This window comes from Accipiter gentilis, chromosome 15 (assembly GCF_929443795.1).
Source record: "Accipiter gentilis chromosome 15, bAccGen1.1, whole genome shotgun sequence".
Lineage (NCBI taxonomy): Eukaryota > Metazoa > Chordata > Aves > Accipitriformes > Accipitridae > Astur > Astur gentilis.
The window spans coordinates 23,638,846-23,666,703 of record NC_064894.1 but is presented as its reverse complement, the minus strand read 5'-3'; the positions used below and the strand labels follow the sequence as shown (position 1 = coordinate 23,666,703).

Sequence of the window (27,858 nt, the reverse complement as noted above, 5' to 3'; positions counted from 1 at the left end):
ATCTCACTCCTTATCTTGCAAGCTTTGAAAGACAACCATGTAGAAATTCCATGAACAGCAAATGAATCAAGTCTTTTGGGTAGATTCTGATGGTGGGAAAGGTTCTTGGACAGTACAAGGCATGTGACTGCAGAGTTTTAAACCTTTACATTAAAACGCGAGTTCATACAACCATTTTATTCCAACATCTCTTCACCCATTTATTCAGCCTGTTCTAATCGCACGTACTCATATGCCTGTACATTTGTTTGCACCCCATGCAGAAGCCACTGAAACCTGTGGAGCCAATGAAAGCAATACAGTTTGACTTGTGTGTTCACCAGCTGTCTGTTTAAATCCACTAGTTATGCACAGATAAGTATGCTGAATTTATATGGAGTTTTTCCTCTTTGTAGTTCAATGATGGACAAAAAGACAACCAAGTACAATTTTTTTTTTTTTTTTTAATAAAGATAAAATTACAAAAAAGGTAAAATCAGCTCAGGAAAGGCAAATTACTTTAATAGATCAGTTTAGACATTTAACATAATAACTCACATCCATTTTTAAATACTATTACATAAAGCATGGTGAAGAAAGGAATTTCTGCCTCATAATTAGAAAACTCACAATACAACTTGCCAAAAACCAGAACAAAGCCGTTTGAAAATAAATACGGTCCATGCCAAATAGTACAAAATGAAATCAGCAGTCTCTCTGAATACGAAAACTTTTCTTCTTTTAGGTATTCTCCAACTCTAGTATTATGTTCTGCAACTGATGAGAGGCTATCTTTTGTTCAAGGATTGCTGAGCTGTTCTGATTTTGCTCTGTACAAAGGCAAAAATAAACTGTTAAGTTGTTTCATTTTTTTGTATTAACTGTTTTAGAAATGCAATTTTGAATTACTACTGTTATGAGTTTAAAATATTTAGTATTATGAGGAATTGAAGGTGATTTCTACAGAATTTAAAATATTATAAAGTATTGATTTAATACACACTTCAAAAAGGTGACATTCATTATTTATTAGTGTTTACCCTTTGGCGTCTGTCTTTTCACCACTGCTGTCCTTGGATTTGTCCTCCTCCTTAACATCTGAAAAAACCCAAGATCTTAAATATACCAAAAGATGCAAGAAAACCTTAAAATACTTCAGAAGGAAAAAAGCATGACCTAGGTATATTTTTTTTGTATACACTCCGAGCCAGAGGGAACTAGCTTTTAACAGAAATCCTCACTGGTTACATATTAACATACAGTGTTAAATGCATCCATCCAAGGGAGTGATCCGGGCACAATGCCAAGTGATTCAAAATACCTCAAGGCAAGTCTCTCTTCACTGGCCATAATGATGGTATGCAGTAATGAGACCTGGATTTCCCCTGAGCTGCTTGCCGTAGTCTTTGTAGCCCTAAGATGTAGCCTGTTCTTGGAAAAGTCAAGAGTCCTTGGAATTACACTATGCCCAGAACTCTCTCCAGCTTCTGTTTCAGAGAACAAACTCTTCGTCTAACATATTTAAAGCAAGAACCTTTTTTATCCCTATTTTCATTAAGCTATACAAATCCCTGGCTCTAAGACTTCAAGCTTGTGGAGAAGCAACAATAACCCTAGGCTGAAAATACTATTCTAGTGTGAACAGCTGTATCTTGAAACTGATTAATTTAAAATATATGCTTTAAATATGATGGAAAAAATAAATCATAATCTCAACAGCTAATTAACTGTTAACAGAAAATGCATCTTTCTCCTGGGAGAACTGACATTTGCAGTTCTAAAATATAGGATGAAATCACACCAGAGTCCTACCTGCTTTTTTGTCCTCTGTCTCTTTTTTGTCTTCCTCTATCCTGGCTTTCTTTGCTCCTTTCTTATGATCTGCAACATTTCGTCGTCCACCTTCCCCCTCATCTTCAGAATCAGAAAATTCTTCATCACAGGCTATGCGCTTATCAGATGCTCGAACTAGGATTCAGAGTTATGAAATTATTTGAGCATAAAGTCCAACTACAATAAGCCTAATAAAGAAGAACTATCGAGTTAAGAATGAGTAATAACATACTATAATCATTTAATGCTGAAGAACTAAATTATGGATAAAAATACTATCTTTCAAGATACTCTGGGACTCTCACAATGACTTCCAAAAATAGCCTTACAGAAACGCAGGGGAGGGTGGGAGTATTTTAACATGTGTCAGATGAATTTCAAATACTGAAAACTAAATCACAGGAGAAAACATTATGGTTTCAACAGTTCAGAAAATGGACAGTGCACCAGTAAGAGCTTACAGAATTATTCCAATCATATCAAAAAAGGTTAAACGTAGCAGGAAACTCATAGCTATAGCTGAAGAACAACTCATTGTCCATACAAAGGCTAACGGTACTAAAGTGAAGTAACGGGTAGTGTTGCAAGTATGGAAAACCTCCCTCTCTCAATAAAAAAGGAAATAAAAGAATTTTTTTGAAAAGACAGTATCTCACTTTACATCAAGGGAGAACGTTACTTTTTTGTGACTAGCAAAAGACAGAAGCCAAGTCCCGTATTCCTTTAGTAGAAATTCATCTGAGACTTCTGGAGTATCTATTTTAGATTTGAAATAGCCAGACTGTTTCATAAGATGCAAAAACCCCACGTTCTTTCAGCACTTCTTTGGATCCCTTTAACAGGTTCAGATTTGTGCACAGATGCCACCTTAAGATGACCAAACTGGCAGATGAGTAGCACAATTTTTCCTCAGGAAACAGAACTGCCAGTCTTCCAATACTGCACTACTAGGACTAAAGTTCTGAACAATTAAATCTAAAATGACTCTACCTGGACATGCTCTATCATGAAAAGGTTATTTCTTACTAGAAATGCGTTTGTCTGGATCTTCTCCATCCTCATCTCCACTGTCTTCATGAACAGCATCTTCAGGAATGGCCTGCATCTGTACACCAGGTGCATGAGGTAACATGCGCAAGTTTTCAAATAAGCGTTGCCTGCAAGTAACAAACAAGGAAAGTTATTACTACACGGAAGTGGAATTTCCTTGAATTTTGTATTAAATTCTGAAAACTCTGCATTCAAAATTAACCTGCTTTGCTTTAAAATCATTGTTTCTTTAAAAAAAAAAAAGGCATGCCATGTTCAGAAAGTTTTCTATCTCTAACAGATCGCTAGTATCCACAGTGTACGTGAACATCATTTTCTTTGAACTTTTTAAACACTTATTTCAATCAATTTCAATCATCAGTTCCCCACAGGATCAGCACAAGTACTGCCCACCTGGGCTGAAGCGAGTGGCAGCATTAGTCTGTTTATAACAAGCTACAGTATCAAGTTGGATAATAAACTGTCCTCTAGTATCTTAGAAAGTCAGACACTTAAAGCATGAAGACTTCCCAACTGCATGCAGCAACAATGTCAGGGTCAAAAGCAATCCATCTGGATAAGATTCCTAATTGGCTGTTTCAGGGAGAACAGAGAGAATTTCTCTCCTGTCTAAGCAACCGGATGCAATGGACCTCAAACTCCAAAGCACCACGTGCAGGAACAGGAAAGACACTCAAAACTATCATTCCAAAGAAGTCCAAGTAGAGAGAACAGTTTGGCAAGTGTCAAATATCAGCATTTGTAACAACTATTTTAGTATACTTCTGCACAATTTGAAGAGCTTAAGGGCAATTGGTATTTTTTTGGAATCCTTACAGTCTTTGCCTCTGTTCAAATCACATGACCTGGCAAAGCAGTTTTGCCAGTCCAGGGAGTCCCCTAAAGTTAGGTCTCTGGGAAAGCATAGAACTAACTGAAGGAAGATTCTCTGAAATGATGGGTCATTGCTCTTCTTGTGGGTGCTAATATGGGGATGTGAGATTGTATCTCTGTCAACAGAAAACACACAATCTGTGCCCAGGGATGTGTTAAAAAGCAAGCAAGTTTTGCAGCCTACTTGCATCACGAAGCCTCAACAATACACAATATACAGCAAGCAGAGCAAGCGGCCTGGCAGATCACCAGCTGGAGCACTATATTACTACAGAGAAATTTTGTAGAGTTACATCAATGAAAAACAGGGTTTTCTTTCCCCCTTGCACATTATTAAAAATTTAAACCTTTTCATTTGATTGTGATTTATGTGTTTCTGTTATGAACACCAATCACAGTCTATATACCAACCACTTAAAAAATTAGTATTTTAACTGCTTTGGTGAATTTTGCAATTTGACAGCTTTGCAGGTTATAGCAGTACTGGCAAACTTACATAGATAGTTTCATATCTTTATTCAGCTGTTCCTAGTGTATTGGGTTTGTGTGGCAAGGTTTTGATAGTGGGGGGGGGCTGCAGGAGTTTCTTCTGTGAGAAGCTGCTGGAAGCTTCCCCCATGTCCGACAGAGCCAGTGCCAGCCAGCTCCAAGATGGACCTGCTGATGGCCAAGGCCAAGCCCAACAGTGATGGTGGTAGTGCCTCAGGGATAACAGATTTAAAAAGGGGGGAAAAAACTGCAGAATTGCAGCCGGAGAGAGGAGTGAGAACATGTCAGAGCACCAGCCCTGCAGACCCCCAGGTCAGTGCAGAAGGAGGGCAGGAGATGCTCCAGGTGCCAGAGCAGAGATTCCCCTGCAGCCCATGGTGATGAAGACCATGGTGAGGCAGGCTGTCCCCCTGCAGCCCAGGGAGGTCCCTGGGGGAGCAGATCTCCACCTGCAGCCCGGGGAGAACTCCATGCCGGAGCAGGTGGGTGCCCAAATGAGGCTGTGACCCCATGGGAAGCAGGCTCCTGGCAGGACCTGTGGCCCCGTGGGGGACCCACGCTGGAGCAGTTTGTGAAGAACTGCAGCCCGTGGAAGGGACCCCATGATGGGGCAGGGGAAGAGTGAGGAGGATGAAGTGGCAGAGACAACATGTGATGAACTGACCCCAACCTCCATTCCCCGTCCCACTGCACCGCTGGAGGGGAGGAGGTGGAGAATCTGGGAGGGGAGTTGTGCCTGGGAAGAAGGGAGGGGTGGGGGGAAGGTGGTTTAAGATTTGGGTTTACTTCTCATTACCCTACTCTGGTTGATTGGCAATAAATTAAGTTAATTTTCCTTAAGTCAAGTCTGTTTTGCCCGTGACGGTAATTGGCAAGTGATCTCTCCCCATCCTTATCTCAACCCATGAGCCCTTTGTTATATTTTCTCTCCCCTGTCCAGCTGGGGAAGGAAGTGATAAAATGGCTTTGGTGGGCACCTGACATCCAGCCAGCATCAACCCCCCACACCTGGTAACCAAAAGAATTCCTGTGTGCACCATTAATAGCCAACCTAGAGCAGGGACAAGCCACAGTAAGCAAAGAGTACTTTAGGCTAACCAATTATCTCTTACCATATGAGTACAGAATTGATTGTATGTATGCATTACTCCATCCCTGAAGTAAAATATTTGTTTACAATCAAAACTTCAGGATGTGAGGAGGAATAAACCAAGTACCAAAAGTGGCACAGGCTAAAAACATGTACCTGCTATAGCTTGGCAATGAGTACTTCTCAAAACTTGTCGAATTCTCAAACCACAGTCACTCAATTACCTGCACACATATCACTATCTTTGCACGGTTTTGTAAGTCCAAGCTCATGTGAGTTTTCATTTTTACAGCCAATAGCTACAAAGAATGACAATCTCAGTTCATGTTTAGACATGAAGCTGAGAATTAGAAATCCTAATCATCACAGCATACCAGCTTCTTTCCTGGCACGATAAACTTTCTACAAAATTAGAATGGGAATCCAAGTACAACTGTCATCTCTTTAGTTGCGGGAAAAAGTAAAAATCCAAGCTGGGTCTTAAAATTTTCATATCTTTAGTCATAGGACTTCATAAGCACACATACTGTTGTAGGAACAGGCTTCTAAAAAAGTCCTTCTGACAGAAATGAAAAATATGTCCAATCTATTCAGTACTCATTTTTAGCGTGTAACAGAGAAAGGCATACAGTTTTTAAAACTGCCTAACAACCTCTGGAGAAATGTGATCCACATGACCTACTTGATATACAAGGTAATCACTACTTACTTGATCTTCTCCATATATTCTGGTGTATTCTGATTAGTCATATTTGAAGGACTAATATGAAGCTTGAAGTCTGGTCCGAAATACTCAAAGTAGTCATTGTATGGCAACTCTATAAACCAAAACACAAAAGACAACTTTGTGAACCGAAAAAGATTTAAAACATTTTATATACAACAGTAGTTTTGACAGGATTTTACTTAGAAAACTATCGAACCTGAAGCATTCAGGTAAGCAATACTTAAGTACTGCTTGAACCGTTCAGTGTTTTTCTTCTAAATTATTCAATAGAAGAACTTAATTCGTTATTAAAATACAACAAATATAACGAAAAGCAAGAGGAAGTTCTACTGTAATCATGTTAGAACATATACTGGAACAACATAAGTAACAAATTTGATAAAATAATTAAAAATGCTATTTATGCAGAAAATAGAAGATCAACTGATGATTTCTTATAGCTCTTTCCAAAGTTAGTCCAGTTTGAAAGGTTTAAGTGAGCCATTCAAAATATTCCTTCAGTAAAACATACAATATGTACTACTAGGCTGAAGATCACAGCTAGTTCAATATCCATAGTAAGCACTGTACAGTGGTTCAGTGCTGCCCACATCTGTCTGTTCCCCCCTTCCCTGCTTCTGTATTTTTCACAGATAATGGTCCCCTGACTGGAACACCTAATTATCAAAATGAAGTCAATGAACACATAATATCACAGAAAACAGTAATATTTTATATTGAATATAACTGTATCTTCCCAGATGAAGTAACAGAAATCTAAAAAATGTAGAACCCTTACAAAATACAACTCAAAAATCCACTTCTGACTGAACCCTTTGTCTGGTTTCTTCATTTATGATTATTATGGGATAAGTGATCTTGTTAGGTGGATAGAAAGGAGACAGGAAGATCAAGTTGCTATTGCAACATTTAGAAATGCACTGTTATTTCTCAGGACAGATTAAAGATGACAGAGACCCACAAAGTTGAGAGGAATGTTAAAAAAAAAATTAAACCCCCTTAATATATATCCATCACATAGGCCATGCTAATGGAAAAAAAAGTTTCAAGGTAAGGAAATACTACTGTCTTTTCAAAAGCTTTGACTGACAAAGAATATATACTGATGTGCAAGATGGAGAATACACATCTTGAAAGGTACTGTCCAAATATTCTTTCCTCACTGACAGCAGCATTCCACTGAAGTCAGATGGAAACACCACGAATCCAGCAAGAGATACATGAATAGCAAAAGGTTATCAGCAAAAGTTGCAGTCCAACATGAAAACTGCCAGTGATTAATATGCAACAAAGCAGTCCAAATACCAATTTTATAAAAAAATATTTCCAAAAACATGTCCAGAAGCGTATTTGGCCAAAAGTAAAGGGAGTGCAGGATCTTTGGGGACCTTCCTCAGAGAAATTACTTCGTTATTCAACTATTTGAAGGAAGTCTACTATTGCTTTTTTGAATTTAAATTTTTTTAAGATAGCTCGTATAGCCAAAATTGAGTCAAATGGAAGAGTAGAAGTCAATATACTTTCACAGCTACTTTTAAGTCATAGATACAGTGAAGAAACAGTAATGTTTTACTATGTAAAATGGACACTTGCATACTCGTTAATTTCTTATGAATAGCATGTCCGTGGTGCCCAACTTACACAGGTGTGCACTGTTATGATCAAAATGCAGTATATATTCTATCATACTGATAACATTCATATTAAAAATAGCGACAAGTAAGATTACCCAAGTTTTACATGTTTTGAATTTTCTAAAAACAATTCAATCATTTAAAGCTTTTGCTAAGCCATAAAAAAAGCCCCAAATGCTTACATTTTAGTGCATAAGCTACTGAAAATTTATTGGCTAAAACCTAACAATAACTTTCCACATAGTTTATTCTAAACTGATGCATTAGTTAGCCATAGAAATATTTGCTATTTGTTCACTTAAACGCTCCCATGATTATTTCCTTAATAAAATACTAATTTGGGTATTAATATTTACCATTAGGAATTTCACAATCTAAGGCAACAGCAGTTTCATACGTCCAGCATCGAGCAACATTACGAATCGTATATCCTCCTCCTCCTAACATCAGCAATGGCAAGTTAAAAGTCTTTACAACTTCCACACATTTAGCATGACCTGTCAAACACAAAAAGAGTTGACAATATATGCAAAATATCTATTAAACAGAAAAATATATAGTGAACTATTTAATCAGACATTTGCAGTCGCACTTATCAAGTAAGAACTGAATTGATTCAACTAAAACAGAACTGTCTCCCCCTAGAGCTAAGTACAACCTCACAAGAAGTCAAGACCTACAGATAAGAAATGTACAAAACACATCAAACATTATCCACCCCAGTCTTCAGAGACTTTGCATGATGGTCTATTGCTGCTGCTCTGAAATGCTCTTAGAATGTTTTAGTGTTTTGTCTTTTCATAACTGATGTCAGCACACAGTGACAGATCTAGTGACAATTTCTCAGTCAAATGCAATGGGGGAAGAAGGGAAAACAGTAAATCAGTACTTGGTCCTTTCTACTTCTAAATTTGAACCTGTATTAGAGGTTGCTAAGTCTTGCTTACAGAGTGAACTGGTGCCAAGACAGTACACACTCCAGGGAGATACAGCATACTGAAAGGCATCTGTAGGAAGCAGCAGCTCTCTTGGTTTCCAAGATATGTAAGATGGAAAAAAATCTGAGGTGTATGGGCAACTGAAGTAGCTTTGCCACCTGGTGCAAATCAAGAAAAGAACCCTGAAACACTGCAGACCCAACAGATACTATACTGCATTTCGTTGCCTACAAGACTCTAATTGCCTCATTAACACAAAACCAAGAAAACCCAGAAAATGAAGATTCAAACAAGCTGTATTCAAGGCTTAGCAAAAGTTCAACATACATTCAGTTTATCACATTAATAATAATAATAATAATAATAATAATAATAATAATGTTTGCTAAATTAACATCTCACCCCAATTTTGAGAATCACCCAAAAGGGTAGAAATGTAAGTAATACTAAAATAAACTAGTTCTATGAAAGTTAAGAAAAATGAATGTTAACATAAACCTCAGCACAACAAACATCACTATAAATTTAACAATGCAGTAAGCATTCCCATTTCAGTAATACCTATTTTACACCCAACAAGGTGTTTGGCCTTTAGTATCTGTAATCCTACTAAGTGAACCACTAGTTTTGTTATTTGCCCATCACAGTAAGCTGCAGCAGGATGACTGTCGTCATCCTGTAATTCCAGCATGTTGCTTTAAAACTACAGAAAGCCTGTGCAGAGAAGAAAGGGGATCGCTTGAGTGGCTAGGAAGAACATGGAAAACCAAGCTTCTTAACTTTTTTTAGATGGACAGAAAGAAAGAGGCAACTTCTGGGTTTCTTTTGGCCATTCCTGTATAGCAAAGAAAGAGGTGATTAATCATAGTAACGAAAAAAATCTTTGTGACTCCAGTCCTCATCATGCAAGTGTCTTGAAAAATAGTATGAAGGGTAGAGGTTTCTATTAAATAAAAAGTTACAGACAACAAACACTTTCCTGCTTACCTTTAACAGTAAGATTAAAGCACCCCAGCCTGTCACCAGATAGTGAATCTGCTCCACACTGTAATACCACAGCACTGGGCTGGTACATCTCCATTACTTTGGATATAATCTATAATCAATATAAAACAGCAAGTCATTAGTTCACATTATGAAAATAAATCCACATAATAAAACTAGTATCTTTCCAGAGAGCATAAAAAGAAAAAAAAGTACTCACTGGTTTAAATATCTGTCCATACGATTCATCATCTATACCATCCCTCATTGGAAAGTTGACAGCATAGTATTTGCCTTTTCCAGCACCAATGTCCTACAAGATGACAAATGCTTTATTACAAACACAGAAGCATATGATGGTATCATAGAAAAAAGTCTACACAAGTCTGCTGAGCTATTTTGTACCATTATTCACATCTGCAAGAGGAAAAGCAGCAAAGTATCTTACTGGATTCCCATTCTCCCATAAAATCATTTTGGAGTGTAGGAGTTGTACACCAAGACTAAATTTGCAGTAAGTACACTTGATTTTTTAATTCAAAGAATGAGGACCAAAAGACAAAATATAACTGATCAGTTTAGCCCAGTAAAAATAGTTAAGCAAAAACAAGCAAGAAAACCAAGAAGTGCAAGGTTATATGCATGTTTTCAGTGCTGTATAGAAGATTTGGACTTAAGAAGGTTTTTAAAAAAATATTCTTTGCTCCAAACATAGGATGAAGAACTAGCTGCAGCAAAAGGGAGAGAAGAAAATCAAACAGAGGCCACTTACAGGTGCCCTTGAAGAAATTGAGACTTTTTAAACAAACAAACAAACAAAAGAACTTGCAGATTGTCAGTTCCATCAGGTGACAAGGTAGGAACTGTAGTAATCTATCTTACCAGCTTTCCTAGGCAACATATGTATTAAAAGAAAAAAACTCTTTGCAAAAAAACTGAGTGAGTAAACCCTGAAACCACTTCTGTTTTGATGATCAGCTTAAAACCTAAAGATCCCTGCTTCCCACACATTTCCATTTCTTCCCTGTAGCTCATCACCAAGACAATCAGAAACTGATCCAGTTTACAGGGCAGTTCTCTGCCATTAATAAAGGTGCAGTGGGGAAGACAGTAAGATTTAACCTGTTCAGTCTGGCTGTAAGCTATTACCAAACAGCAGCTCGGCCGAAACAGCACACTTCAGGTCCAACATCCTTAAAAACCTACAAGTTACCAGTCAGATAACCCAGCAATATAAATACTAAATTTCTCAACACTAGTTATTGAAAGAGTCACAGACCTTTTTTCCTCTTCCTGAACAAAGCCTCCTCAGCACTGAATGCAACACTAATGTGTCGCTTCCAGTAACTACCTTTTATTGGGGGAGGGGGGGATGGAGGGACATGGGGGCAAGGATGAATGGCCCAATGCAGCATAGACACAATGTTAACAGCTGACATTTTTTCTTCCAGCACATTATTAACATTTCAGTATTGTAAGATTAGCAACACTGAAGAACCCTGCTGAACTCAACTCTGATTTGGAGCATTACAGTTACCCAAAATCTCCCAAAGTGAATCACCTGGGCTTACAGATGCTGGTTTTTGTGAGGTGACAGCGCCTTGTTTTCCAGATTTAAATAAATAAATAAAATCGTTAAATCAATCTCATTCTAAAACATACCAAAGCCAAATGTTCACTAAACAGGGTAATTGCTTTCCAGCCTGAGCTATTCAACAGACATACTTTGTAACTGATACTTACACTGGTTATAAACACTAAAGAAACAATATAGCATTCTGGTAGCTGCCCATTCATCAATACATCAAATTTCCTCACAGAACCTAGGCCTGTACATAGCACTACAGTCTCAACTGACCCATCTATGTATATATATATACACAGCCAGGTTGGACAGGGCTTTGAGCAATCTGTTCTTGTGGAAGGTGTCCCTGCCCATGGCAGAGGGGTTAGAACTAAGGTCCTTTCCAACCTAAACCGTTCTATGATTCTATGATTTAAGACAAGATTAATGCTATCATCCAAGATGTATAGAAAGTCAAATAACTCACTTAGAACACTGGAATTCAGACTGCACAATACTTTCAGTAGAAAGTGGATAAATGTAGCTAAGCTAGACAACCTCTGTCAAGATTCAGCTCCACTGATTGAGCTGCAGTCACAAAATCATCAGCTGATTCATGATTTGTTCCTGCATCAAAGAAGCGTAACCTGATCAGCAGACCAGACCAAATAACTAAAGAATTACAGAAACAAGCTTGAATGGAGCCCACGGACAGAAACAAAGATAAGATCTGGCTGTTAAAGTTGATGTAAATAACCAACAACAGCAGATCAAGTTGAGCAGAAGCAAGCAGTACAATACTGGCCTCCAGAAGAAACACTGACTTTTCAGAAAATTAGTTCTCCCTTTAGTTCAATTAGCTTTGCAAGCTCTGGAGATAGGAAAAAGCTAATGTTTTTTTTCCTATGGGGATGTAATAATTCCAACAAAGCCTGCTGAAGTCTGTATGCAGACAATGCTCATTTCAAAATACTAGCTAGCAGCACAGAATAAAAGTTACCATGCCTGAGGTAGTTTTTCATTGACACTGTGCTAAAAAAAAAGCCAATAACATACAATATTATTCTATTTATTTCAACTGCATCATCTTTAAATTCTTTGTCCTGGGTGTGTTAAGGTGAAGAGTCCACAAACTTCTCTGTCAACGGGAAGCACTGTTTCTAAAAAGCCAAGATATCTAACCCTTAAAAAAAAATTCTAGCCAAATTCAGCAACAACAGCTTGTCATGATAAACATCCTCGTCTGAGCTGCTTTTTGTTTGAAGCACCACTACCACCTTGTGGCCAGTCAAGTTAAACCACATGGATAAAAACAATGCCTAATCTGATTTCTACCTAAACCAATTTAGAACACAGTTTAACAGAATGTAACAACCGTAATAACATTCAGCTCCAACAACCACGCTGAAATCAATGCTTAGCACCCCACTGATTTAAAGCTCAACTTTCATTTACTCCTCTGTCCTCTGGGTATCATCAGCACACTGTGGAACATGCATTTCGGGAATATTAGCAGGAACACAAAGAGCTGCATCTCTTGAATCAGTTTCAAGATAGTAAGAAAACAGTGAATTCTTTCCCAATGCAGTGTTTGTAGGTCAACTTTTTAGAAGTGCTTACAATTTTTTTAAAAAATTACTAACTGTATGTACAAACTTAAGGCACAAAGTTGCTAATACTGGAGGAGTGACTTATCCTGGGAGCGCCTCTGATAAAAAGAGGTTTAATGTAAGAGTTTGAAGCTAGGAATATATTAATCCTAATACTTGAAATACTCTTTCGGGTTGTGAAGTGGAACAATTTCCTGTTCTAACGGACAAGAGTCTGACATGACGAATGACTAACTTCAAATTAATATGAAGGGCCAGGAAAATTGGTTTTCATTCTCAGCCTTGCCAGAGATTCTACTACAGCTTAAATGATAACTTTTCACAGGCCAATGCTCCTTCCCTCAAGCTAGCTATAAGGCTTAGCACCCAATTGCCTGTGGGGCATGTTAAAGTTCTTCAGCAGTGAGCATCATGAGAACTCAAAACACACTTTATAACATAATAAATATTCCAAAAACAAGCCAATTCCATTACTAGGCAAACAGAACACAGTAAATTCAAGCTGCAACTGAAGCTTTGCAACTATTAAAGCTCTGGCATGAAGTTATTCTAAGATCTGAAATAAGTTTTGAAGCCACATGATCTCTAAACAGCTACTTTTCCCTGTACATGCAGAATTGAAATGTACAGATGTGATGGGTTGACCCTGGCTGAATGCCAGGTGCCCACCAAAGCTGTTCTATCACTCCCCCATCCTCAGCTGGACAGGGGAGAGAAAATATAACAAAAAGCTTGCGGGTCAAGATAAGGACAGGAGAGATCATTCACTAATTACCGTCACGGGCAAAACAGACTTAATTTGGGAAAATTAACTCAACTTATTACAAATCAACCAGAGCAAGGTAATGAGAAATAAAACAAAATCTCAGAACACCTTCCCTCCATCCCTCCCTTCTTCCCGGGCACAACTTCACTCCCGGATTTCTCCATCAAGCCCCCCCAGTGGCACAGGGGGACAGGGATGGGGTTTATGGTCATCACATGTTACTTTCTGCCGCTTCACCTCCTCAGGGTGAGTGCTCATCGCACTCTTCCCCTGCTCCAGCGTGGGGGTCCCTCCCACAGGAGACAGTCCTCCACGAACCTCTCCAACGTGGGCCATTCCCACGGGCTGCAGTTCTTCACGAACTGCTCCAGCATGGGTCCTTTCCACAGTGTGCAGTCCTTCAGGAGCACACTGCTCCAGCGTGAGTCCCCCATGGGGTCACAAGTCCTGCCAGAAAACCTGGTCCGTGGGCTCCTCTCTCCACAGATCCGCAGGTCCTGCCAGAAGCCTGCTCCAGCACAGGGTTCCCACGGGGTCACAGCCTCCTTCGGGCACCCACCTGCTCTGGTGTGGGGTCCTCCCCGGGCTGCAGGTGGAGATCTGCTCCACTGTGGACCTCCCTGGGCTGCAGGGGGACAGCCTGCCTCACCATGGTCTTCACCACAGGCTGCAGGGGAAGCGTTGCTCCGGTGCCTGGAGCATCTCCTCCCCTCCTTCTTCACTGACCTTGGTGTCCGCAGGCTTGTTTCTCTTACATGTTCTCACTCCTCTCTCTGGCCGCTGTTTCTCCCTGTCCCAACTTTTTTTTCTCCTTCTTAAAAATGTTATCACAGAGGCGTTACCACTATCACTGATGGGCTCGGCCTTGGCCGGCGGCAGGTCCGTCTTAGAGCCGGCTGGTATGGGCTCGCTCTCTCTCGAACACAGGGGAAGCTTTCAGCAGCTTCTTACAGAAGCCACCCCTGTAACCCCCCCCCGCTACCAAAACCTTGCCACACAAAACCAATACAACAGATAATTATAAATATACCACACTGTCTTCCTAGAGACAAAATCTGAGTGAACTAAACTAGTTCTACATTTGAACTAAAATTTCAGACAATTTATCTGGAAGTTAAGGTGTTGATTTCATGTGGAAGTGAACAATTTACTTCCCCACTATCTTGTATTTTTTTCCCCTAAGGTTCTTCAACAAATCTATCACTCTAGACTAACGTATTTTCTGAAAACTTACTGCTGTATATTATTACTGGACACAGTTATTGTAGCTACTCTTTCAGTACTAGGTTACAGGGAAGAGAATAAGAGGTTATTTATCACCTAATTAAATTTCATGTTCAACCTTACCCTAAGGTCCCCTGTGCCCGGAAAATATTCACCATACTTATGGAATGACACAGTCATGACACGATCTGTGGTATAAAATGCTTCTTCAACACCATCACCATGATGGATATCAATATCAATATACAACACTCTTTGGTGATACCTAGAAAGAAAATAACGTGAGAAATCATCATTAGATGTTACATTCATAACATACTGATACCTAACAAGGAAAAGTCTAATGAAAAAAACCCAACCAAACACTGAAATCTAACATTATGATCATTTGGACGATTTTTGTTGAAGTGATCATATATGCTCTTAGAATTCTCAGTACAGTTTGGATAATAATGAAAATAAGTTTCTTCAACAAAATAAGTAATTTAAGTATGTAGTACATTTAGTTTACCCCAAGTTGTCTCACTCCATAGAAGCTATACCTTGTGTTTCTGTTCACACCACTTTCTGTTGTTCACATCTGCTGAATTTGCCCCTTTCACAGGGCATTTTTCTGCCTTCTCAGTAATTACCAACACAGTCTGCACTAAAACATCTCTTAGTGCACGCTTCAAACAGCATAGTGCCAGGAGCAGAAATAACCCATGTTCCATAAGCCCGCAAAAAATAAATTTAAAAACTTATTTTCTACCAACTTTTCTTCTTCATCTCTGCAACTTGTAAAGACAGGCACATTCTTACTTCCAAGTGTATCGCGCTTACTGTTAGCATGAAATTATTACACTGCTGCTTAGTATTTCCTTAAATACTGCAAGTTTCAGATCAGTTCATTTGAGATGGATAAAGGAACCAGTTGTTTGAAGCCTCAGAGCACTGGCAACAACACTAAGTATCCCTTAAATTCTACGTTGTTCAGCAAAGAAGAAAGTCTACCAACATCAGAAGATGTATTTTCATCACGCTTTGCATAGTGCTATAGAATGTGAGTCTGAGCAGCCATAATCTCAGGTGGGCTAAGATTTTTCGCCTAACAAGACACTGAATGGGACTGTTTCCTATGGTTACGTAACCCATAACTATTTGAAAGTTTCCTTCCTTCACATGTATATTAAACTAGAAAATTCAAGACTGGACCACAGAAAATCATTATCACTTTTCTCCGACTGCAGAAACAGATCCTAAATACATGCTGTACATTAAAAGGAATGTTTTAATTAATATGTTAATATTAACTATTTGTTAGTGTCCTTAGAAACTTTTTCCATCTTTAAAAAACACTTCCAGACTACAGTGCTTTGCCCATCCCTCACCAGCAGATTCAGCAGCTCCATTCACAAGAGTCAAATACCTAGAATATTTTTTGTAAATAAAATAAAATTTATGTGTTATTAGAAGGGATACAGTCCCCTGAAGCAGTACAAGTAACACTCAGGATTTGAAATTTTAGTGAAGCATTACTTCTGGAAGTTAATTATATGATCACTTTTTCATTACTCCTCTCATTTTTTATTTTGCAGTCACAGCAGCACAGATGTTATTTCATGATTTATTCATAACAGCCACATTAATTCATGTAACAATCCAAGGAAGCTCAGTGCATGATCTTCCCTGAATACTCCTGTTTGGTTTAGTAATGACTCAAATGATAGGAAACATGCAAGCATATTGAGAAACCAAATGGCTGTATGATTGTGAGCATAATGACTGCCCTAAGGGGTCAGGGCAGTGATCCATCTAGCACACTATTCTGTCCCCATGAGTAGCAACAGATTAACATTTACAGAAAGCACATAAGCCTGTCCATTTTCTGAAGTTTGCTACCCTAGTACTTCCCCACCATCTAGAATTACAGCATATGGCGTTTTACAGGGTACATCACTGCTTGGATCTTTAACATCCATTTACAGACCTCTTGTCCGTGATTATGTCTAATCTCTTTCTTGAATCTGTGGTTGCTGTCTGCTTCGTTCAGCCTCCTGCAGCAGCAAGTTCCAGAAGTTCACTATACTCTGTGTAGAAAAGTACTTCTAAATATCTGTTTTAAATCCATCTCCTATTAGTTATCTTTTCAGCTTGCCTGTATTTTAAACTTCTTACTGAAGCCAAACTGGGCAGAACTTGGAGTTTTCTTAATTGAAACTGTACGAGTTCAACATGGGCTATGAAAACTCACTGAAATAGTAATTACAATCCATATCTTCAAAGATTTAAATACTTGAATTTGACACTTTATATTTTATCTTGTTCCCATCATAAACTTACTTCAGCAACTCAAGGATGGCAAGCACGATATCGTTGACATAACAGAAACCAGATGCTTCCGATTTCTTGGCATGGTGAAGTCCTCCAGCCCAATTAACAGCCATGTCTGTCTGTTGTCGGTTCAATTTTACTGCCCCAGCTGTAAAAAGACATACACAAAAATGAAAGGAAATGCAGTCGGAAACTTCTGAAGGTCTTTAAATCTGTTACATGAAATAGTATCTTATTTTCTAAATAAGTTGGTCCTAGATCTGATCTCTTACCAATACTGAGATACTTGATATATCTCATATTTGACAGTCGGTAACTTCTATATGATTATTTATTAAAAAAACACCACCTTATATTTGATAGTATATTTAAAACTGAAGCAAAGTTTTAAGTTGCTAACATAAACGTAATAAAGCTACAAAATACTTGGCAAACAACCTATACTTACCAACAGAGCCTCCAGTTGACAGCTGACAAAACTCAAACAGGCCATCAAATACAGGACAATCTTCTCCAACATTAACTGTGTAAGAAACGTATTACTTGTCAAAAACACCATTCCAACAGCATTGCTATACACATGGATAACACAGATGTAATGCATAGCTCATTCAGCACTTTGACTACTCCGCTCCCTGTCCCACCTCATTCTTGTCAGGCTAAATTTTAAACACTGAAAACAATGTAAAGTCTTTATAATCTAAGATGACTCCAAACTACCTTTTTTTTTTCTTCTTTTTTTTCTTTTTCTTTTCTTTTTAGTTTCCACAGGAAGCTTTGTCTCCTCGTTAACAAGTTAGAGAATTTTTTGATTTTTTAAGTAGTGCTGATTAACATAGGTCATGTTAAGAAATGCACAATTACTTGGAAAAATAATTCGCTGAGAATAAGGTATCATAAAAAGGTTACAATATTGCCTTTTAAATTGATATAAGAGCTGTCAAACTGCATTCCTAACAGTACTTTGAACCTATTCCTATAATTAAAGAAATAAACTAACAGAAAGGTTGAACAGTGAATAATATACAATTTTTACTATCTCCCTCCAAGAGGAATAACTCCTTTTACTGACTTAAACACATTTTCACACATTGATTTTTACTTCTCTACTCTTCTAAAGGCCATTCTTTTTCAGAAAGATTTTGCATTAGAACAGATTTTAAGACTCTTGCAAACAGCTGACAACTAAAGTTCAATCTGTGCATTAAGCCTACAGAAAGTATTATTTCACATCCTGAATATACCCTGTGAAAGGGGAGGCAAAACTCCTTCCATAAGCTTAAAGAACACTTTTGCCAAGATGGCTGCTTTTAATAGAAAAGTCCCCAAATCAGTGTAGCTAAAGGCAGGCAGGCCTTACTCTTGTTATAGTGTTTCTCTAACCCAGCCGCACCATTAAGACACGTTCATACCTCTGTATTGGTGAATATTCAGCTTTAAACAATGCTAACCATCAAAGCACGTACACAAAGATTTAGCCTAATTTTGACACTTACATCTCTGCATTTGCTTGCTGTACTCGGACATATTGTCAGGCCTTATTGATCGGAGAAATTTGATGTATTCATCACTATGGTACTTGGTCATTTCCTCAGCAGTAGCTTTGTGGGGTCGCTGATAACAAGAACAAGTTATAGAAATAATCAAGAGCACTCTGCAAAATCAGCTAATGATTTGCTAAAACAGACAACTCAAAAAAATATAATCTACTTTGAAGGGAGAACAGTTAAACTGGCAGTAGTGCTGTTTTACATAAAGCAAGGGCTACTCTGTTGTTAGTATACAACTTGATTAATTCTTTGTGCAGTTACCGCAATGTCTGCCCAACACCCCACTCCCCCCAGTCATAAAAATACTGGTGAAAATTCTCTACTGGGGCTCTACTGCACTTCTTCCAGACATGGGCAACAATCTGCAGTCCTCACCAGTCACAAAATACTGCTTCACTTCCAAGTAAGAGAGTTCCAAATACAGCATTTAAGTATTTTCTATTTCCATTTCCAATTCCCTCCATTTATTTGTGTGACAATACTTGAAGCCCTTTAAAAATAACTTAAAATGCTTCAGTGGACATTCTATTGCTTATACTCACATAAATTTCCATTTTTCTGTATAAGCCATAGTTTAGCAGCAAGTTGTGGGTCATTCGGATCCTATGAGGTTTCATTGGATGCCCTTGTCCATAGTAATAGTTTCCGATATCACCTGTCAATATTACACAAATGAATAGCTATTCATATTACAAAACAACTTTTCATTGCTACTTAAGAGTCATTCTTAGAAGATAAGCAAGCAGATATGATTCCAGAAAAAAAACACAAACAAGAAAACCTGATAAAGGGACTACTGTCTGTTTCAAAAAGGCCATGAGGAAAACTGCCCATAAAAAGTTGTATGTCAGAAGCAGAGGGCAAAAAAGGTAGCCAAATCTAACACCTTTTACTACAAGCAGACAGTAGTGGGGGAGCAAAGATGCCTACAAGACATGGTTTCAAATCAAGAGTGAAGAAAATAGCGGGCCAGAACTCCTGGGCCAGAAGTATAAAGTAATGGGAAACTGAACTGGAATTAAGAGAGGGGTAAAAAATTACTGATGACATAGCCACATTATACCACAACAGAGGCTGTAGTAAAACCTGCCATTTTCTAGGAGCTGATTTTAAGATACTGTCCTCAGCCTGCCCTTAACTACTAACTCCAGCAGTTACATTCCAGAAGTTAGCTTCAGATCCATTGCTGCAACCACATGCACAAATATCCCCCAGACACCTGCTGCTACAGATCCACAGTAGTTTAACAGAACCTTATACTCCAGATTAGCCTGGCTCTGTCAAATTGGGGAGCAACTAGACACATGATTAAGATAACAAAACTTCACACTCATTTCTAAGAAAAGAATGGCTGCTAGCATGGGCTAGTAAGTTTTCTCCCCAGCTTGGGTTAGAACATACACGCCTCCACTTTGAACACTGACATTCTCAAGACACAGATCATTTTAAACAGAACTAGCAGTCCATGTGTTTCTGAAAACGTTGACAGGCCTAAAAGGTTATGTCCAGTTGTCAATAGCTTTCAATTGGAGAATTCCATACCAACTCTTTGCGATAGTGCCTCTTTTCAACCAAATTTCCTGGTAGATTAGTGAACTTTACCTTCTTGAAATTTTTTGCTTTTCTTTCACACCCTCTGACATGCTCTGCCTTGTCCACCGGGAATGAAAGAAACACTGTTTTCACAATGTCATACTATTTTACAAATTTTGTTAGTCAGAGGTAAGAAGCACCACCGCTACGAAACAGCTTTAGTTTCACCTCTTCAACGTGAGCCTCAGCTTAGGAGGAACGGAAAAGGTCAGCTTGCAGTAGCATCACCAACTACCAAGAAAAGCAAGCATTACAGTAAGATTTTAAGTCTCAAAGCATTCTCAAATCCAGCTTCCAGCTTTCAAAGTGACAAGGAGAGTAAGGACACTTAGGAAAACAGATATAACCTAATGTAATATAAGATAAAGTTACCTTGAAAAATAATCACTCAACACCTAGCTCTTAGCCATCCCATAACAATGGAAATACCAAATTTTAGCATTAAGAACTCTGAAGAACTTGGACCCACTCCTAACTTGGGTATTTAAGTGGAAGATTAGCACTTGTCAGTTACTAAGACCCAGAGTCTTGGAGATACTTATTGCAAGCCTCCAGTTTTGGTCACATGCAGGTCAAGAGCAAAAGGTATTAAGAGAGTATAACCACACTCCTTCCCACCAGCAAAAACATTCCCTCACATTTTACAAAACAGTATGTTCCAAGTTTGGTGTTTAGGAAAGATCTATCACAGCTCTTTCAAACTAATGACTAGAAGATGGAAACCAACCATTTACTAGCCTTACTTTGTTTTGTGGTTACTGATAAGTCCCAGATTTACAAAGCTTCAAGCTAGTAAGAGCTTAAAATTTTGAAATTTTTAAAACAATAGTGACTTTCAATAACTCGATGCTTCTGAGGAAACTTCATTCCAAATGCATTTGTGGCTTAAAGAATGTGTATGTATTTCATACCTTTTCTTTTTTAAACAGGTCATTTCAGTTTTAACTACTTCAACTTGTATAGTCATCACTGATATTTTACTCAGAATGCTGATGGATAAGGAAGCAGACAATTAAGAATGATTTTTCTACCTTATATAAAATGTAAGGCTTGTTTTCCCTTATATAAAAAAAACAAACACCACATTAACAAGCTTTCCAAATATACTTGGAACATATCCTTCGATATACTGCAATTGATCAATTAAACAGATTCAAAGTTAAGCATATTCTACATACCATACACTGCAGTGTACACTTAAAGAAAAAATCAATTAACAATATTAATATAATAATAATATATTAATAAAAATATCTTTTGCTTTATTTTTTACCAGAAAGGAGAACTTTTAAAAGAATTGGCAAGTTGGTAAATTTAATGGGAGCTTATTTAATCAAATACAAAATCTGCGGGTGAATATCTGGCAGAAGCATATTGATCCTTCCACATTAGAGGTCAGCAGTAATGACTAACAATAGATATTGATATAATACACTTTAGCAACAGGCAATAATATTTACATCTTTCAGGTCTCAGCATCACCAACAAAAAAGGGTTTTGGCATTCGACTCATTAAAAAACCCAAACTCAAACATAAGACAAAAAGCCCATTAAGTTTCAAGGGACTGTTGTGACATGTGTGTTAGCAGGAGCGGGGAATGAAAAGGTATGCAAGAGGTTCCTCTTTCTTCATTAGCACCTTGATTTCCAGCCAACATCACAACCCAAAGGGGACGCATCTTGGAGACATCATCCCGTGGTGAAGGCAAAGGCGTCAAAAGTCCCTCCTCCTTTACCCACTGAAGGAGAAGGTGCCCTTCCTGGTACAAACACTTCATCCACTGATCCTGAAACCTATTTCTCTCTTCTTCATATATCACAGCCTTACCAGAGTACTTTGGGGAGAAAAGTAAGGCGTACCAAGAGCTAGTGTGTGTGGGGATGGGACACCTCCCTCACTGATGGAACTAAAAAGCTCTGCACATAGCACCAGACTAACTCTGGCTAGAGTATGCGTATATATGAGAAATGGGTACAGCGAGGCCAAGTGCACAAGACTAATGTTACAGATAGTATTAGTACGTGATTCTAAACTTGTCAATACAAAGATAAAAGTCTAAAGAAGTGCTACGAGCGTATTTTATATCGCTCACCACTGCGGGTGCATGTGGAAAGTGCAAAAGAACGTAACTGAAAGAGGAAGCGGAGGGAAAAAAATGCAAAGTAGTATAGGCAGAAAGTTGGCAAAACTATTAATCTTTCACAGCAAGGCTTCAAAGACTGAAATTTACAGTTTTATACCAGTAAATATATCAGCTAAATGGTTCTCATTGAGCGCTAAGAACATAATCTCTGAAAAGTTGAGTCCTTAACTAAAAAAAAGACGAACCAAGTGCCCATTTAATGCTAGCACAAGTTTACTGTCCTGCACTGTTCACCACATGATGCAAAATGTGATACCAACAAATGTACAGAAAATTAAGTTGTTACATACACTGCCATGTTCTGGGTTCAAATATATCAAACAACAACAACAACCCCCTACATTTCAATTCATACAAGTTACTTGCCTAAATTCTGAAAAGAGCTATCAAATAAAAATAAACCCACATGATTCCTCTGATGAACAAAAATTTTAGACGCTTACTTCTCTATCTGAGACTTCAGCAAGTTCTACAGATGTTAAGTATTCTAATACATAGAAAACCACAAGAGGCTACATGCCCTAAAGGAACTTCAATTATGTCTGACAAACACACAACCGACCAACAAAAGCTGCTATGTCCCCCAAAAAATATGTCAGTCTCTCTAACTACTAAGATATATAGAATAATAACAACTTTAAATTAGCCCATTTCAAAACAGTCTTAACAGCCTGAACAGAGAGGAAAGATATGACATTTACTTATCTTTCTGATACTTTGTAACTTGTAAGTTACATTGTTTTGTAACTTTGATATGGATAAATTGTTATGTATGCTGACCATATTTCTGCTTATTTTAAGTACAGTTACCATGAAACCATGAGGTACTTCAGAACTGCACTAATTGCAGAAACCTAAACGCTACAATGGAAACCACATGAAAAAAACCTTAACAGCTGTAGTTACATTTGGATTGACTTCTGCAATACTAACAGGTGAACTCACATAAAGATGAATGTAAAAAAGATCATCAATGCCTGATCAATCAAATAAACAGCTATTCAAACAGGCCTAAAATTATTGCACTAGCATCTGAAGGGTTGCGGGTTTTGTTCTCTTTTGTAAAATAAAGCAGACGGCAGGAGACTAGCAAAGTCCTGACTTTTGAGCCCTGAGTAGAGGTTTGACACCACCACCATATTTGGAAGCCACTGCACAAAGCATTGATGAATTTCCCTGAAGCACTTCAGTTAAAAGTTTACATCTGCAGATAAAATGAACTTCAACTAGAAGTCCTAACGTACTTAAAAAATGTCTGAATATAGTAGCATACTGCCCTATTGAAAACAGGTTTGGTCTCGTCTTTATGGGTGGAACCAACCACATTCTGATGCAGATCTCTCAAATTTTTCATGAAGGTAGAGCCTTTTGAACACCCACATTAAGTTATGCACAAGAAGCAATCTAAACAATACTGCTAGTGCATTGGCATGGAATAAATACACTTATTAACTGTAACCATGCTAGTTGCTGCGTGATTCTCTAGAACTGTGCTTTGCTGTACAGGAGCACAGAGTTGGAAAGACCATCTGGGTCCCATCCTCACTGCTATGGGCAACTGTACGACACATACCTATTTTGGAAGAGGCCACTGAACTACCTGAGCCACATGCTGCAAGACTGTGGCAATGACCTGAAGACACATGGTAAGCGGCTAAAATAAAAGCTACAATATCCTTCCACATCTAGCATGGTTCTAAACTGTGTGAGGAGCAGACTTTGCTAAGCTATAGCCATATATATATTAAGACTAGAAGTATTTACTAAAAATATTTCAGACAAGACAACTAAAGTATTTTAATTTGTACATTTTTAGTTCTTCCCATAGTATACTGGCTCAAGCTTAAACAATATTTCTGACCTGAGTGTGATCACAAGCAATGCAAATTCTGCAAACTGGATGTGGCTGACAGTCTATTACAAACTAACTGCAGAAAATGATATCAAGCTTCGTCTACCCAAAGTTTATTGGTTCTGGGTACAGTGTGAAGGCTATTAAAACAGTTAATTATCAGAAAACATTAACAGCAACACACTCTGAGAAAACTTGGTAAGCTACAAGCCAATTTAAAAAAGCAACTTTAGATGACAATCACACCGAGTTTCACAAAAAGCATGTAGGAATGTATTGCATCTCAGAAGATACGCATACATGCTTCTAGTACTTATGAACACTTTTTAGTGTGTACTTTTAGAGAAACAGAGTGAAAGTATGTGTGGAGGGGCAATTCTGACAAAAAATGGTCATCTACTTCAGTTGTGACATCCTTGGAGGTATAGCACCTCTATATACCTTGGAGGTATATAGTCGGTTGTGTACTTGAAGTATCTTTGTATTTTTTGGTTTTGGGTTATTTAAGGCTTCAAACACTCCCCTCACTTTGATTCAAGACTTTGCTGGTATGACACAGTTACAAAATACTCTGAATTGCCAGATGAACCACAAATTAGCATTAGAAATACTTACTGTAGGCATTAACTCTAAAATTTCTTCTAATAACTCGGTTTCCAAAAAAAGTGTAAAGTAACTGTTGGCCTTGGCAATCAAAAATAAATAGGACATCAAAAACATTCCAAAGCTGTTAATTTCTGACACATAAAAAGCATTTTTTTAATCACTTTTACAACAGATACTCTTTTCTCTACATTATTGTCAACTGCATTTATCCTAGTCTACATATTCAAGCAAGATATGAGCTGCAACTGCTTTTAAGTCGCCATTACCCTGGCACCTCCAAACTTCTTGCTTCTCCAGTTTCTCCCCCCCTCGTCACTAGTATAGCTTTTTGGCTGTTAAGGAAGCCTGATACTAGCACCAAGTACCAAAATCCAGGGATCACAGAAAAACTGAAGGTATCAATATCTAGTAAACTATAGCCACCTGACTTTATTAAAAAAAAAAAAGGGGGGGGGGGGAGCATACTGATTAAAGAAACCAAAACCATGCAAACATTTGCAGAGAGAAAGCTACTAAACTCTCACAGCAATCTTCCTTTCAACAAGGCGAAAAGTGATTCCTCTTCCCTAGGAAAAGTAAGATCCCAGCCTCACCAAAATTATCCCTAACAGGGGCCTCCTTTCCCCTTTAGGCTGAACAAAGAACCAGAGCTAGCAACAAAGAGAAGGGGGCGGCAACCACCACTCTGCCTCCTTTAGTGTGGTAAAAAAACCAAGACAGGCCCCACAAGATCTGCCATTTCTAAAGAATGGCAGATTTGCTACAGCAACAGACACCTTTGATATCTTAGGGGGTTTAGCCATTCATCTTCATTTCCAAAATGGTGAAAACACCAAAGCGCTACGGCCAAACAGCCTCAACCTCTGTTTCCTGGCTACTACCAATGCCAGTCTCAGACGCCAACTTAAAGGATTGTTACAATAGGAGGCAATTTAAAAAAAAAAAAAAAAAAAAAATCAAATCTCTTAACTCGTCTGACCAACGAGTTTACCCTCCCAGTACAAAAAAAGGAAAACCAAGTGCAAACTCAAGAAGAAAACGAAAAGTTCTCGCTGCTGCGGCCAGACAGAACCGCAAACAAGTTGCTGGAAACATCTGCGACTGAGGACAAGCTTCGTGCGCTTTTTCGACGTGACCGACAACGCAGATCACAAGTCGCCGTGTCCTCACCGGGCGAGCGTGCAAACCCCAGAAGGCCTGCAAGCAACTCGAATTTCACTATTATTAAACACCTACGCGCGCAGCTTTCGTGTTTTGCTAGAAGACAGAGGCTCGTGGAAGCCCAGCCCCCACTCCGATCCACGTCCCGGGGGGGGGGGGGGGGGGGGGGTGGTGTTGGTTTGGGGTTTTTTTGGGGGGGGGTGTTCCCGTGTCCCCTCCACATCCACGCCGAGGAAGCCCGGCGAGGGGGAGGCCTCAGCGCAAGAACCACCAGGTGCCGGAGCTACACATGGCCTGGACTTTCTTTTTTTTTTCCTTTTTTCCTTTTTTTTTTTTTGCAGGGGAGGAGCTAGACACGGCAGCGACTCCAACGCCTCCGTGCTTAGCGGATGAAGGGGAGTGTCTCAACTTTTCTTCTTTTTTTTTTTTTTTAATTTTTTTTTTTTTTTTGGGGGGGTGGGTAACAATAGACACAGCACTCCCCGCCGGGCCCAGCAGCCGCTCCGCGGCAGGCCAGGCAGCTCCCCGGCTCCGAGCCCACCACCACAGCACCCCCCCTTCCCCCCTCACCCGGCGGCCCCCCGGGGCTCAGCCCCGCGGCGGGGCGAGAGCGCACAGGGCCGATGGCGGGAGCGGGGACCCCCGGCCGAGGCCGCCACAGAGCCGGGGGAAGGGGCGCCCATAATGGCGGGGGCCGGGGGCAGGCCCCCCGAGGAGCTTCCCCACACACACACACCCCCCCACCACCACTCTCACGCCGCCGCGCCGGCCCCCACTCACCGTCATAGTAGTAGCAGACTTTCTTCTTGCCGCCGCCCTGACTGTACGCCATAGGGGCCGCCGCGCCGGGGCCGGGGCCGAGGGGAGGGAGCGGGAGGCCGAGGCGAGCGCCGAGCCGGCACGGAGGGAGGGAGGGAGGGAGGAGGGAGGGAGGGGGCGGGAGAAGGCGGACGCGGGAGAGCGGGAACTCGCGACGCCGGGACGCGGGCAGCACCAGCGGGCCCCGACCATCGGCAAAGCGGGAGGGAGGGGGCAAGCAGGGCGCGACCAATGCGCCGCCGACGGGGGAGGCGAGGGAGAGAAGGAGGCGGACAGGGCGCCTGAGAGCGAGCGCCGGCTCTCGCCCGCCCGTGCCGGCCCTTGGCGCTAGGTCGCGGACACAGTCAGGGAGGGAGCCGGTGGGGAGTCCTCGTAAGCGAATTCTTGGAGGAAGCCCTTCCCTCGACCACCCCCACGCCGCGCAGTGGTACGGTCCGCCGGCGGGCGTCGGGCTCCCTCCCCGCCCCTCCGTGGAGCCTTCTTAGCGCATGCGCGGCGGCGTCTCCCCGGCCCTGCGCGGTGCGGGCTCGGCCCCGCATGGCGGCCGCGGCGGGGAGAGCGGGAAAGCCCCGCTTCGCCGGCCGAGCCCGGACAACAGTGGGGTCTTCCGCTGCTCAGCGCTGGGCCCACGGCGGCTCCCCTCGGCGAGCCCTCCTGTGACCGAGGAGCGCTTCTCGGGGCCGCCGGCCGGTACCTCCCGGGGCAGGAGTACGGGGCGAGCGCAGATGCTCGGCGGGCCGCTGTGGTGGCGGGGGGAGGGGGCGTGTGTACCCCCCTCAGAGAGTCTGCCGTTTAATTTTTTGTCCACAACAAAACCGATTCCTGTTGGGGGGCCGTTTTGTTTGGGGTTTCTTTCAGTCCTGGGCTTGCGTACGGCTTTTTTTTTTTTCTTTTGTTAGGTGAAGTCCTGGAGGGTTACAGAAGAGCTGCCATTTTACTCTTGTTTGAGAAGCAGCTCAGCTGCCCGCCCATCCACCAGGTACCTGAGGGAAGAGGCGGCTGCGGCCAGGCTTCGTTCAGGCTGATGCAGAGCCAGGAGGACTTCAGACAGCACACGGG

General features: G+C 40.3%; 1 protein-coding gene across 1 annotated transcript; it reads right to left on the bottom strand.

The window, feature by feature from the left end:
- Window positions 1-442: 442 nt before the first annotated feature.
- HDAC2 (histone deacetylase 2) lies at window positions 443-26,985 on the bottom strand. Its single transcript, XM_049817744.1, has 14 exons — window positions 26,761-26,985; window positions 19,167-19,279; window positions 18,571-18,688; window positions 17,523-17,597; window positions 17,084-17,222; window positions 14,885-15,026; window positions 9,818-9,910; window positions 9,601-9,709; window positions 8,032-8,172; window positions 6,024-6,132; window positions 2,839-2,969; window positions 1,792-1,947; window positions 1,020-1,077; window positions 443-809 (listed from the first exon to the last, which is right to left on the bottom strand). The coding sequence occupies exons 1-14, from the start codon at window positions 26,810-26,812 to the stop codon at window positions 779-781; spliced, it is 1,467 nt and encodes a 488-aa protein (XP_049673701.1). The 5' UTR covers window positions 26,813-26,985; the 3' UTR covers window positions 443-778.
- Between the last annotated feature and the right edge of the window lie 873 nt (window positions 26,986-27,858).

Bases quoted from the DNA above. Each gene is read 5' to 3' on its own strand.
- HDAC2 (XM_049817744.1), bottom strand. From the start codon at position 26,812: ATGGCGTACAGTCAGGGCGGCGGCAAGAAGAAAGTCTGCTACTACTAT. The intron at 15,027-17,083 runs GTAAGTTTATGA...TTTTCTTTCTAG, and splicing joins GCCATCCTTGAGTTGCTGAA to GTATCACCAAAGAGTGTTGT. The intron at 6,133-8,031 runs GTAAATATTAAT...TTTGGTTTATAG, and splicing joins AGATTGTGAAATTCCTAATG to AGTTGCCATACAATGACTAC.